Raw genomic sequence first — 15,727 nt, forward strand, 5'->3', positions numbered from 1 at the left:
TTCTAAAAAGCCCAGAGGTCGCAGGTCGTTTTTGACCCTGCGGGAGCCTCATACTATAATGCCAAAATTTAAGATTCAAGTTGTTTTTTAATATCATCACAGATAACCGGACATTCCTGTTTCTAATTCTACAAAACAATACAAAATAACATATGCAATATAAAATACAATTATCATCCTTAGCAATACTGATACATATTTTGGCTAATATTTGATTCCAACAACAATAAATAACACATCTTGCATTGATATTTTGCAACAACTTCTTTTACAATAAATAACATAAAAATATTTTCACATCTCAACTTTCTAAAGTACTTTTCAATGTACATATTCAGAAATTCGACTTACTAGTGTTCTCCAAAGGATACTTTAGAATCCAGTTTATATTCTGTAACCTCTTTAAATCACAATTCTATAATAAATCAATTTCACCTAACTCCTATTCAAATACAATTTTAATAACTTAAAATATTTACTCCTTCAAAAAAAATAATGATGAAAAACTATATAATATTATAGTATTATACCTATATGTTTGGTAATAAATAAATCTGGTGGGTTCACAAATTAAAAAATCAAAGGATATATATATATGTTTATTATCTTTGACTTTCAAAGACAGAACATATTTTTTCCTTTAATGATAAGGAATAGGATTTATTAAGTCTATTTAAAATAAATGGAGAATATGTCCATGGGACACAGATGATGCTCCTGCAAACACAAATAAATAATGGTAAGAGGAACGCCACCCACATACAAACTTGATATGTGCTTTGTGGTAAATTGAAATAAGCATTGTGTACAATCTTCATAAAATTTGGTTGTGGCAAACTTAAGTTAGAGAATGTTAAACTAATATTAGGAAAAACAATCGTACAGACAAACTAGGATTACACTTAATGCCCTAGGCTAGGAATACACTTAATGCCCACTCGCCGCGATATAGCCTTGTTGTGCTAATGCGGCGTAAAGCAACCAACAATCAATCAATAATTCAATTAATGCCCCCTCTGCTACTACAGGGTTGGAATATTATGTACCAGTACTCAAAAATCAAACCAAAATTGCACATAACTAAAATATCATATATGTATATTTATTAAAACAATTTTTTTTTAAATTGTGAAAGTATCATGACCTGTTACATATTTAACTTTTGTTTTTAGTATTCAAAATTTTAGTTTATTTCAACTTCACAGGTGAAAGACACCAACCAAAAAGTAACTTCATGCACAATTTGACAAAGTTACAAAATCAAACTGCAAAAATACAAACATCTTACATTTTAACAATTATTTAACCTAAAATATACACAAGCACTTAGGAAACAATAGAATCTGAAAGCTCTGTAAATCACACTGTAGACTCTGTATCAAGCATTGATGAAAAGACAGTTGGCTCACAAGGAACATCATCTCCAGCTTCAGAACTCTTGTGGCGATATTTTAACTTCCTGTTCCACTGATCTGGTTCACTGAACTGCTTGTCAGATTCACCATCACCTGAATGTTTGACTTCACTTTTTTTGTCTTTTGGATGTTTGTAATGTCTTTGGTCATAATCCAAATCCATCCTTTCTACTGAAGACACAGAATTAAAAATATCTCTCACCTGAAAAAATGAAAAAAGCAAATCAAGAATACTGAAATTTCTAGGGTTTTTTATACAAATTTTGCTGTATTGATTTATCCACGCTTTTTGAAGAATTGAATTTTCAATGACATCATATTCCAAATTCAAATGTATTATAAGTTTCCTGAATCATAGAGCCCCTCAAAAAGTGGTATGTTCATAATACATGTTGTAATATAAAATAACCCTTTAATATATGATTTTGTCTCTGCATGCAGATTCAGGCAAACTGATGCTTCCAGAAAAATACAACATGTAAATATAAACATTGCAAATATGTTAAACGGGGTTATTTTTAAAATCAGTACACCAACAAAGCTTCATGTCAAATCTGCTAGAAAAGGCAAAATGTGAAAAAAAAAATATCCCCCCAAAAAGACTTGGTTTTCATAAATAAAACTAACTGTTATGGTTCCTGTGTCTTCTTTGTCTCTTATATACATCAGTACCCATACAGAGAAAAATAATATAGCACCTAAACACTTCAGACCAGCTGAAACACCTGAAATAATAAAACAGAGGATTTAAATCAGGTTTAAAGTTTTAAAATGCATTGGTAAAACGAATATTTCATGAATGAAATTCCAGTCAGATATTTTCATGAATATCCTTTTTATATTAGATACAAATTTTAGTAAGTCTGATTCAGATTTTCTAAAGTAAGACATTTTAACTGAAGCACTACACAGCTTCATTATGGAGTGAAGTGGGTGGCGTCAAAAGGTCATTATGGAGGAAAGGATTAAATTGATTATTGACTCTCATAAATCTGTACAGATTGGCATATACATACAAAATGTATTGTGTAATTTTATATATAAGGTGAGATGTAAATAAAATATTGAATTGAACTGTATAAAAAGTGAAATATAATGTAGCTCAGGAAAACTAAAATGACACCACAATGATTGATTGATTGCTATGGAATAACTTAGCCATAATTGACCTCATATATGTTCCAATTTGTACTTCCACAGCGTGAAAGATCATCCTCAGGTCAATTTTAACTTTTCTATGATATACATGTATTATGTGGACTCTTGTTTATCTAAATTTTTTTTCAAGGTATCATCATTTTTTCTTTAACTTTAGTTTTGTTGCAGTGCCTTTTCTTTTTTTTCCTGAATTTCATATCAACCTGAATCATCTTTTAATACTTTAATAATATGATAAAATCTGTTTCTCCACAGATTTAATGAAAAACTATGAGTTTAATATTTCAATAAAGTTCAATAAACATTTCTACAGCTGGTCAGAACCAGTTTGAAAGCTGTTCTATTTATTACAGAAAATGATTTATCTCCCTTAGGCTGCTTCTCTAATTATCTTTTAATTATTGGATCAATCTTCCTTTTTCTTCAGTCAGATCGATTTTCTTACTGAGGACTTTGTATCATCTACTTTTAGTGTTTTTAGATGCCCTTACAATGATAGATACATACTGATTACTGTAAATTCAGAAATTATTGCAATTTTTGATGAAATCCAATTATTGCAATTTTAGGAAAAGATATCTAAATGTGTGTACTTATTATTGCAAAACTCAAGTTGTCACATTATAAGCATTAATAAAAAACCTCACAACAATTTCTAAATTTATAGTATTTTACAAACATAACAAGAATGATCTGTTTATTTGGTTTTACTAATATATATAATTACATACCAACATATTTATATCTGAACTGTACAATATCATACAACAGACATGAACCATGATTTCCACACTTTGTATTCCAAACAAGACACGAGGTATCTATTGTATTACCAAACATGATAGGAGCTGGAATATAGGCTGAAAATAGAAATAACAACTTTTAAGATGGTAAATAACACTACAGGAAGATAACTGTTTTAATCACATTCTATAGTAAAGGAAATATTAAGCTTCACAATGATCAAAACTAGTGTTTGTCAAACTGCGCTATATATCCAACTTTTCAATAAGCGTGTGGTTCAAGTTTTTGGATTTTTTTTTTGTCAAAGGGTCAAAGTAAATATCTGGCAAAATTTTATGAAAATTAAACAAGCCAAATGATTGTAGTCAAGGTGTTTAGTACCACCTTAATTTCTTATCCCAAACGAAAAATGGATCCTCTTCAAATTATTCACTTCTATAAATAAGGCAGTTTGTTTTCTCATTACAATCTAAATTTTTCATGTTGGGGGTTTTCATGGCTGACTAAACAGTAGCATAATTTCTCATTGTTGAAGGCCTTAAAGTGACCCATAATTGGTTTTATCAAAGTCATTTGAACTCTAGTGGATAGTTGTCTTGTTGGCAATGATACCATATCTCTTTATTTTTATAATGTAGTATTTATATATATCAAACATGACAGAAGCAGGAATAAAGGCTTAATCAGAAAAAAGAATACATTTAGGGCTTGCCATATGGTACAATTTCTAAAACTAAATGTAAACTAAATGTAATAATTTAAGGTTTAGAGCCAGGAATGCTAATTAAAGGTGTTTTTTTTTTATACTTCAATTATGAAAGTTAATCTAAAGGGTATGTATGCACTCCTCAAGGAATGATATTTAAAGGTATTAAATGAATATTGTAAATTTTTATTGAAAAGTGAAGCATATGGTTAATAAAGATAAATTCTAAACAAAATATTTAAGGGAGGGTGGCGCCACTGTTCATTTTTCAAAAAATCCAAAAATTTCGCAGAATTCTTACCAAACAGTCTCAATATCACAAACTGTAAGCCCAAAGCAAAACTCTTCTCTTCTTCGTGAACAGACCTACAAAATAAAAAATAAAAATATTGAGACAAAGGCATACAGTATCATAAATGTATATACCGGTATATATCAATATCAACACATATCAGTATCACTTTCCAAACTTTGTGGGGATTTTTTTACATAGAGATTTTCGGAAGAACAAAGTTTGTAATTGTTTTCATCTTTAGTTTGGTAAAAAAAAATATTTCTTTAAAATATCATGACCAGCATTTACAAAATATAACTATAGGTCAATACTCAAATGCCTATGTTTTGGTGACGCACATCCCTTTTTTATTCTTATTTACAATAAGTTTGAAAGTATGTATGTTTGTCATTTTTGGGCCTTTATAGCTGACTATATATGCAGTATGGGCTTTGCTCATCGTTGAAGGCTGTATGGTGATCTATAAATTTATAGTCGTTTATTTCTGTGTCATTTGGTCTCTTGTGGAGAGTTGTATCATTGGCAATCATACCACATCTTCTTTTTTATATGTTGGTGCTTAACATTACTTTCAGCTATTTGGCTATACCATTGTTGCCAAGTTTTATTGGTGGAGTACCCAATCACTGGAACACTGGCAATCTACAATAATTGATATAAGAGTAGATAACTCTTACCTCAAGGTCACCATTAATAAAGGCATCTGTGTACCAGCCACAGTGAAGGTCACAACCACAAGTAGAAAGAGGAATGGATAAAGATTATGACATGTTGATTTACATGGACCATTGGTTGCCACAGGTGACACAATGACTTCTGGTGATACGGGATTATCCATGATACATGTACAGCCACTGAAATTCTGGAAAAAAGAAAGAAAAGGAAACATGTAATAAATCGGATATTTGTTCTTTTCTGAAATCTGCACTATTGACAAAATGAACATAAGTTCCTTTTATCCCTAAAATTCTTTTGACTGCAGTTTGTATTCATTTATTGTGAGTTATGTGTTGCACAAGGTTTTATTTATCTTTTGATGTTTTTTGGACTACTGTTTGTTTGCTCTTTCTTGTCCTTTTTCTAGCGATCTTATGACCGTCTCCTTGGTAATGATACACAATGTTTTCATTCATATGGAAAAAAAGAGACGTATTATGATTGTCAATGGAACAAATTTCTACCAGAGACCAAAAGTAGACATGAAAACAACTATTTTACATTGATATGGTCCAGAGCATGCATGAGTTGCCTTCTAATCAATAACACAGCAATTTCATTATTATTTGTTTGATATAAAAAAAAAATGGTGGATTTGGTGGTTGCAGGTAAACCAGGAATTCCAATGTTAAAAAAATTGCAAATTTTTCATATGGTTGTATGTAGACTTTAGCAAAACCACAACATAAAATGTCCATGAAAATACAAGTTTTACTCAATACTCCGACGAAAATAAATGAATTCACAGTATTTGCTTCTAAGAATTTCAGGGCTTGCACTCTTATTAGCTTTTTGTTTTAAAAGGTTAAAATAGCAAAAACAAGAATGTGTTCCCTGTGCACGAATGCCCCACTTGCACTATCATTTTCTATGTTCCGTGGACCGTGACATTGGGGTTACTATCGTAGGGGCATACAAAATAATACTGAGAAAGCAAGAATGCTGTAAATTCAGAAATTATTGCACACATTTATCATGTTTATTATTGAAATTTTGTCATTTAAGCCAAAATGTGATTTAAATTTTTGCGACATTGAAATATAAAATTCTGTTTAATTCATATAAAAAAAATTCTAAATGTGAGTTTAAATTATTGTGAAAATAACCCTGTCATATTTATCACAGTTATAAAATCATAACATTAATTTCTGAATTTACAGTAATCCAATGTCTATAAAACATTATTGGTACCAATGTACTATGTCTTAATGTTCCCATGAAGTGCCCTACCATGAGTTTTTCCTCTGGTGTAATATAGCTATAGAACCTTGTACATCCAGCATGACATGGAGAGAAGTAGGTGATACCGTTAATACCACAGATAGGTTGTGATTCTCTCTGGGAACAATCACAGTTCATGTTACATGTAGAGGTCAGGTTAGCTTCTGCATTATCTAAGTCAAAACCATAATCATCAAAATCAGTACTGAAAAAATAAAACATAATCATCAAAATCAGTACTGAAAAAATAAAACCATAATCATCAAAATCAGTACTGAAAAAATAAAACATAATCATCAAAATCAGTACTGAAAAAATAAAACATAATCATCAAATACAGCACTGAAAAAATAAAACCATAATCATCAAAATCAGTACTGAAAAAATAAAACATAATCATCAAAATCAGTACTGAAAAAACAAAACCATAATCATCAAAATCAGTACTGAAAAAATAAAACATAATCATCAAAATCAGTACTGAAAAAATAAAATACATTTATCTTTTATTAAAATATCTAATGTACATGTACAATGATTTCTATCCTACTCTTATTATCTTAACAGTATTGGCCATTAAGGCATTAACACTGTTTTTACTTCATACTTTATTTCACCTTTTTTTTACAAGTATGTGTCACTGATCATGCTGATGAGTCTTTTGTAGATGAAATGTATGTCTTGTGTAAAAATTGTATAAGCCTGATATCTGTGATGAGTTTTTTATAAGCATTTCTGTAAAGCACTAGAATCTCTTACAAAGCATGTCTCATTTTATAATTTATTTTTTTTAATATTTTTTAGAGAATTGGTCAAATAAATAATACCTTCTTCAATGCCAGGATTAATTATCTATGACTCAAAACAATCATATTTAAAATCTTTGTAACTCCCTGCTCCAAAAATCAAATCACAAATTCCTAAGCAGTTGCCATAATTATTCTCTTCAATGTATCAATTACAATTTTATATTTTAGTTATATAACAATTATCCTAGGTTTGTGCTATTCTAAAACAACAAATGACATAATCGACTAAGATCCAATATAAAAATTCATTATTAATTGAAAAAGAAATTGCAAAATATATTGTAAAGATGACATTATGAAATGCACTTCTCAGAACATTGCACATTCTCATGACTGAAAGTATGCACTTTCATGACTTTAATCTCTTATTGATTTTTAAAGTAGATTAAATTTGATCTTTATTCAAAATTTGCGTCCATTAATTTCCTTAAGTGTAAAACTCATTTCATATTTTTACTCTTAGGAATAGATATTTAATTAATTTTGAGACATAGAATTACATCGGTTACATCAGTGGTTATAACTGAACATGAAATTGTAAATGAATGTATTGGTTTTATACAAGGCTTGGGTCCTGTATTTTCATGTAATAGACGTATGTGTCATAATAATTACACTATGACTAATATATAAAGCTAAAAGAGATTTCAAGCCTTGAATCTTTTTCTCCAAAATATGACGAAATCTCTTGGTGTTAAATAGAAAATTTGGACATAAATGTTTTAAACATTTAGGCCCACTTCCTGTGTCAAACATCACATTTTTGTAAGGTTTTTTATACCTGCTTCAAAATGGATTCAAATTTCATAAATTCATTTTTATCATAATAGCAACATTATCTCTTTTACCACAGGAAACGTAGCCCGTTGTGACTTTCAAAAGTCATTATTGACCTAACAAATAGCCAATGAAAATGTACCAATTTTGTATCATATTGCAGGTGGAATACTAAATGAACACATTTTTCCTATCTCATAATTATATAACACTCAGGTCAGACTGATAATAGAAATATTTATTCATGAGAAAAATAGTTACAGACCACAGACATACATTCCATTGCACAATCAATTAGTTTATTGAACAAATATTCTTTTGATATTCCTATTTTTTCATCAACAATGCAATGTGAAATATATCATGACTGTTTATAAAATATATTTCGGATCATTTTAAAGTGTTTTTAAATTATCAAGCTAATTAAAAACATGAATGTGTCCCAAGTACACAGATGTCCCATCCGCACTATTATTTTCCATGTTCAGTGGACCGTGAAAATGGGGGTAAAATCTCTAATTTGGCATTAAATTTGGAAAGATCAAGTTGATTTGACTTCAACTTCATCAAAAACTACCTCAACCAAAAACTTTAAACTGAAGCGGGACGGACCAATGGAGAGATGGATGCACAGACAAGAAAACATAATGCCCATTAATGGGACATAAAAACATTAATATTTACCTGTTAACATAAGCATGATATGGAAATGTAGCCCCTGCCATCTTGACATTTTCACAACCAAGCACCATAAACAAAACAAAACCGGACAGAGCCAGAGCATCTAGCACCAATGCCAACTTTATAGCACCTGAAAAAAATACACAATAAAATTAATTTCTTGAACAAAATACTATAATATAACTTTTGTTCAGGAAACATAGGATATTAATACTACTTCCCAGCCTTAGTTTTTGTGTAGTGTTTAATTAACTGTTCTCTTTGCAGTTGACGTGGATTTCCATTTCAGTTTTCTATATAGTGTGTGTAGACTGTTGTCTCTTTATTGGTGGGTCTCCTGTTTAGTTTTCTGAGTAATGGTTTGTAGACTGTTGTCTCTTAATTGTAGTGTTTTCCTGTTTAGTTTTTTGTAGACTATGGTGGGTTTTGTTTAATTTTTGTGTAATGTTTTGTGGACTGTTGTGCCTTTATTGGTGGGTCTCCTGTTTAATTTTCTGTGTAAGGTTTTGTGAACTGTTGTGCATTTATTGGTGGGTCTCCTGTTTAGTTTTCTGTGTAATGTTTTGTGGACTGTTGTGCATTTATTGGTGGGTCTCCTGTTTAGTTTTTTGTGTAATGTTTTGTGGACTGTTGTGTCTTTATTGATGAGTCTCCTGTTTAGTTTTTTGTGTAATGTTTTGTAGACTGTTGTGTCTTTATTGGTGGGTCTCCTGTTTAGTTTTCTGTGTAATGTTTTGTAGACTGTTGTGTCTTTATTGGTGGGTCTCCTGTTTAGTTTTTTGTGTAATGTTTTGTGGACTGTTGTGTCTTTATTGGTGGGTCTCCTGTTTAGTTTTCTATTTAATGTTTTGTGGGCTGTTGTGTCTTAATTGGTGGGTCTCCTGTTTAGTTTTCTGTGTAGTGTTTTGTGGACTGTTGTGTTTTTATTGGTGGGTCGCCTGTTTAGTTTTCTGTGTAATGTTTTGTAGACTGTTGTCTCTTTATTGGTGGGTTTCCTGTTTAGTTTTCTGTGTAATGTTTTGTAGACTGTTGTCTCTTTATTGGTGGGTCTCCTGTTTAGTTTTTTTGTGTAATGTTTTGTGGGCTGTTGTCTCTTTATTGGTGGGTTTCCTGTTTAGTTTTCTGTGTAATGGTTTGTGGACTGTTGTCTCTTTATTGGTGGGTCTCCTGTTTAGTTTTCTGTGTAATGTTTTGTAGACTGTTGTCTCTTTATTGGTGGGTCTCCTGTTTAGTTTTCTGTGTAATGTTTTGTAGACAGTTGTCTCTTTATTGGTGGGTCTCCTGTTTAGTTTTCTGTGTAATGTTTTGTAGACAGTTGTCTCTTTATTGGTGGGTCTCCTGCTTAGTTTTTTTAGACTATTGTCTCTTAATTGTAGTGTTTTGTTGACTTTTGCACATAATTAACTTATACTTTAAATTTTGATAGCAGAATTTGTTTGTTAACTTATAAACAATATCGACTGTATGAAATAATTGCTGAATTTACAGTAAGTATTCTATTCTAATTCCCACTATACCACAGTAAACCTACTTCTGATTGACCCTAATCTAAACAACTATGTTATCAATGTTATCTTGTTCTGATATCAATTTATCGACAAACTAAACAACTGAGGTTAATATATCCTTTGTTTCAATGTTTGTCTGTGGTGTCTTTGGTTATCACACTAATGTCCAGACATTTAAGTATCACTTAGAAACAATGATGTGGCTTAAGTAAGATCAATAGATCAAATACTGAAGATTCTTTTTGTTATGCGTCATAGATATGTCTTTTTTTCTTCTGACACAAATGATGCCCCTCATTTGGCTATATTTACAAATGTAACACTAAAAAGGGGCATAACTTGAGAACAGTGAAAGTGATCAATGCCCCCATCCCCAAATTGGAACTTGATCTTTTTTATTTTCTTTCGGTAATCAGCATTGTTAAGTTTCAGAAAATTTGGTTGAGGCAAAGTATCACTTAGAAACAATGATGTAGTTTAAGTAAGATCAATAGATCAAATACTGAAGAATCTTTTTGTTATGTGTCATATAGATCAGCTTTTTTCTTTCGACGCAGATAATGTCCCCTCTTTTATATATATAACGATATAAAGGGGCATAACTTGAGAACAGTAAAAGTTGTCCCCCCTCCCCCTAAATCTGAACTTGATCTGTGTTTTTTTAATGTTTTTTTTTTTGGTCATAAGCATTGTGTCCAAGTTTCATTACATTTGATTGAGGCAAACTAAAGTTAGAGAACAGAAACCGATTTTGGGATGACCTTACTGTTAATTACCCCTCCCATGACAGCCAGGGCATAAAAGTATTAAGAATTCAAAATAACTGGCATGTCACATATTTTGTCCCTTAAATGTTAGCTTAACCTTTTGGAAACTATGTCAGAAATAATTTGTGCAAGTCAGTGGCAGATCCAGAAATTTTCATAAGTGGGGGCCCACTGGCTGCCTAAGAGGGGGCTCGATTGCTTTGCGCTTCAGTGAATCCCTATATAAGCAACCAAATTTTTTTCTCAAAAGGGGGCAGCCCGGACCCCCTGGGCCCCCTAAATCTGCCTCTGCAGGTCGAAAGTATGTCAACCTTTCTAAATCACTTATTACACAATTATTTGCAGAGACACTGAATAAATATTGAATAGAAGTCACAGTACACTGTTCATTAACCTTGAGTAAAACAACTGTATTATCATGTTTATCTTGTTCTGATTTAATTTATCTTCAAAACAAACAATTGAGGTTAACTTATCTCAAATGTTTGTCTGTAATCAACATACCAACATGACTTTACTGTATAGTGGAAAAATTTAGAAAGGAGTTTATTTTCACTAATTTCTTCTCAATTAAGATAAAATCACCAAAAAAATTAATTCCTTACGCTTAATTTGACTTCAAAGGAAGATAAGAATCAAACATTAGGTTTAGACTTAAGAATTTTAAAATAAAAACACTCCATGAAAATAAACCATTTTACAATGTTATAATACTAGAACACACTTTAATTATATTATTGTTATATTATAATAGTGTGATCTACCTTTAGGATGTAGCTGGAATCTTTTTAATATAAAACCTCCGACCAGTATACCAACTACAGCACCAGGTATACCTATACCACCTGAAAATACAAAAAAGTCGCAACATTAAATAATTATTATAAATGAATTGATGCATGGAAATTACATAGAGAGACGACAATGCACAAATATTACAATAAGAAATTTAATTGCAATTTCTATTTTAATCTCTGTACTCATATTTTTTTCCATTGAACATTTTTACATGAAGAAAGGGAAAAGCTTCTCATACTGTAAGGCCAAACAAAGTTAACTCACATACTACTTTGTTTGGCCTAACAGCATGAGAAGCTTTTCCCTACCCATACCTACCCTAATTTTATTCCAAACCTTCAAGTGTTTTTTTACCATTTTTGGTTAAGCACTGTTAAAGTCACAATATATGTTTCTACCGTAGACTCAATGCAGAAATATATTAGAATTTTAAAAAATCCCTATTTAACTTTTTTTCAGCATGTGGTTATATTTACACACATACCTTCTTGTTTGGCGTAATGAATTAAGTTAAAATCAATTTGAAAATGTGACAAATTTCAAGACACTTACACCACAAATGATGGTCTCAAATTGTGAATTCAAGCAATGATATCAGTGACCGATTTATTATAATTAATTTATTGGTGTTTTCTTTCAGATGCTTTTGAATTGAACATTATATAAACATTTCAACTGTTCAGCAAACACATTGCCATTTAATTCAATTTGCAACAATCAAATTGCCAATTGTTTTTGCAAACTGTCAAATACAATATTGTTATTCTAATAAGTACTACTGTACAGAATACAAAGAAATTACACTTTGAAGTTATCTGTAACATTAGAAAAACTTTGAGGCAAAATTAGATCTAAAATTAATCGTTTTTCAAATTCTGTCCTTTTTCCTCATTGATTGTTGAGTATACTTCAATATAAAAAGATACGATTTTGTTTATAAACTTTTTGTTTCAAGTGTTTTACAGATTTAAAAGTACATTTGTACTCTAGATTTATAAGCCATGACGAAATTGAATTTAATTTGATTTATTACCAAAAGTGCAAGATCCTCATGTGTTGTCAAGTTTGTTATAAAATAACTCTGTACTCATTAATATATACATTAAAAATTATATAATCCCCAACAAACCATTAGCAAAATTATGTTTCGAAATGTCTATAGCTAATTTGTCCTTCATTAATGGACGTCAACTTGTTTTGACACAGTTCTGTGACAAAATCATTGACTCTCCTGATGTTATGATTACTATTTATGTCATAAGTGCATGTGGCATTTTACAAATAACATTCCATGATTACATATTTGATAAGCTGGACCAAAACAAAACACCTCAACTTTCTCTCGTACCTAATTACCTCATGGTAAGATTTCACAAGTTCTATTGTATTTAAAAGGTCATGTTCACTTCTGTTTTCCATCATGCAAACATTTGAGAATTTTCTCAGACAGAAGCGTTTTTTGAAAAACATAAAATGTATAGTTCCAATTAGAGAGATTTGCAATTGAAAACGTCAATTTCATGATCAAATTAATTAGCTAAAATTACAAAAGCACAAAGAAGCAGCATCATGCATTGTGTATGTTGAAAAAATAATTCATTGGAATTTATATTCAACAACAACAAAAACCGTGCAAAGCATGTTTTCTTTCTAAAGAAAAAATGATAAAAGGGTGTCTTGTTTACTTCTTAAGGTGGTACCCAACACCTTCACTAAAATTAATTTGGCTCGTTTAATTTTCATAAAATTTTGACAAAGTATTTACTTTGACACTTTAACAAAAATATATAAAAATTTCAAAAATTTGAACCAACAGTTTTATCAGGAAAATTACACTGGTTCATAATATAGCAGTTTGACAAACACTTATTTTGATCATTGAGAAGCTAAATATTTCCTTACATCACAACATAATTAAAACGTTTAGCTGATTTTACAGAGTTATCTCCCTGTAGTGTTAGGTACCACCTTAAGAAACTCATAGATAAAAGTGTCTTTACTTGAAGTACTTTGTGTTAAAACTTCCAAGGACACAAATGATGTAAACAAACAAAATTATAAAGAAGACAAATAGTGCTACTATTTAAGCATCAGATCTAAGGAGGAACATTTCTGAACAGATTAAAATGTAAAATAGGATAAGAAATTTACAAATCACTTCTTTGTTTCATATCATATACATATATAAATAAATACTGTAGATTCATTTATTTTTGTGGGTATCAATAATGGTGGATTGAGGAAAACTTGCATGTTCGTGGATATTTGATTTCATGGTTTTGGCAAAGTTTGCATTCATGCCTTTTAAAAAATTTGTAATTAGTTGAATATTTAAATTTGTGGTTCCCCTGTACCCACGAAATCACGAAAATGATATCAAACAAATATTAATTAATCCATAATATCTGTTACACACACATTGAACATTGTGTATGACCTTTAACAAGTTTCCAAACAAAATATCAAACTTAAGGAAGTTTGCTTGTCATGTTTTGGTATTTTTGTCAGATTATCCGAATCCTCTGGTGTTATCCATTTGAATGCCTTAAAAAATTTGCCCATTGACCCCCATTTTTCTTTTTAAAAAATCTTTTACATGTATAATGATAAGCTATCTGTAAAAGTCTTATAAAATTTTAATTATTTTTTAATAGTTTTTGAGAACTTAAACTTGTCAATGATAAAGCTATGAAAAATCAAAAGAGAACATTTTCTCACCAAAATTCCATTGGCTAATATCTCGAAAACAAGCACATTGACCAATATATTTTTTTTGCTTTTTTACTTCCTTTATTATTTATCATGTTTATACCCTATCAACATATGCTAGTGTTTTGAAAAGTTAATTATTTTGAAAACTGAGAAGCCAACTTCCTTTACAGAACATCTGTCAATATAAAATAAGAAATTTGTGATACCTGAATACCAATGAGACAACTTTCCACCAAATACCAAATGACACAGAAATTAACGACTATAGGTCACTGTATGACCTTCAACAATGTGAAAAACACATAGTCAGCTATAAAAGGTCAAATTAATAGATCTGTAACACAAAATTTAAGGAGAAGACAATTCATAAACATTGATTCTCCAAACTTTCCTCCATGACTAATCAACCTCTGATAGAACCACTGTATTTATTACTCAAAACTTTGGTTATATTGACATCTAATAGAACCACTGTTTTCATTAATACTAACAAATATTTTACTTAAAACAGAACTAATGCAATGAGAATAACCAGACAACATCTAATGTATTGTGAAGAATCCCTTGATGTAGTAGCTGACAGCCTGCGATCCTGATCTGTACATACTAATAACTTAATGGTTTATATCCATTTAATTGTCAATATACAAGCTAATGCTTCTTTGATTGGCACAAGGAATCCCTAAATATGACAGATAGGGAGAGAATATGCTGAGGTGCATGATATTCATAGATTGTTCTTACTTACTGTAGACATTAATTGCTTAATGGTGTCAGGGTGTCTTGGTCAGTTTATGAATTCTTAAGTATGGTCAAGGACAATGAGAGATGATGGAGATACATAGATGATAGAGAATATGCTGAGGTGCATGATATTCCTTAATTGTTCATACTTAGAATTATTGCACAGACATTGTTAAATGATGTCAGGGCATCTTGGCCATGGTCAGTTCATGATTACATAAGTAATATAGTATGGTCAAGGACAGAATTATATAAAGGTCACTTCTATTATGGCGGCAATATAGAGAGGATATGGAGATATAAAGAATATATGCTGAGGTGCATGATATTTAAAATTATTATAACTGTATAATTATGGTACAGACATTGCTAAATGGTATCAGAGTGTCTTGGTCAGTTCATAAATACTCAAAGTATTGAGAATTATATATATCATATATACAGTAAAACTTGCTTTAAAGGTCAAATTTATTTAGTGAAAACATTTGTTGTCAGCTCAATGAGCTCATCCTTCTCTTGTCCAGTAAAACAGTTATCATACCTTTTCATTTTATAAGCTTATCTTAAATGTCATTTGTTATTTTTTAAGTTCTTCTTCAACTTGGCACACTGTGGTGAGAGGTTTTCAACAATAAATAAAGAGACATTGACTTTCGACCTTACACATGTTACAAC

At 30.5% G+C, this 15,727-nt stretch overlaps 1 protein-coding gene across 2 annotated transcripts in view; it reads right to left on the reverse strand.

Annotated features, from left to right (window-relative positions):
• Positions 1-618: 618 nt before the first annotated feature.
• Positions 619-15,727, reverse strand: part of LOC143055624 (solute carrier organic anion transporter family member 5A1-like) — a 44,193-nt gene continuing 29,084 nt past the window's right edge. For both annotated transcript variants that reach the window (XM_076228788.1, XM_076228789.1), the window contains exons 5-12: positions 11,563-11,643; positions 8,527-8,653; positions 6,266-6,461; positions 4,996-5,180; positions 4,325-4,389; positions 3,305-3,433; positions 2,043-2,140; positions 619-1,617 (exon numbers count right to left, since the gene is read on the reverse strand). In XM_076228788.1, the coding sequence (XP_076084903.1) occupies positions 1,360-1,617; positions 2,043-2,140; positions 3,305-3,433; positions 4,325-4,389; positions 4,996-5,180; positions 6,266-6,461; positions 8,527-8,653; positions 11,563-11,643 (1,139 nt within the window). In that variant the 3' untranslated portion in view covers positions 619-1,359. The remainder of the gene's footprint in view (positions 1,618-2,042; positions 2,141-3,304; positions 3,434-4,324; positions 4,390-4,995; positions 5,181-6,265; positions 6,462-8,526; positions 8,654-11,562; positions 11,644-15,727) is intronic.

This window comes from Mytilus galloprovincialis, chromosome 12 (genome assembly GCF_965363235.1).
Source record: "Mytilus galloprovincialis chromosome 12, xbMytGall1.hap1.1, whole genome shotgun sequence".
NCBI classification, from domain to species: Eukaryota; Metazoa; Mollusca; class Bivalvia; order Mytilida; family Mytilidae; genus Mytilus; species Mytilus galloprovincialis.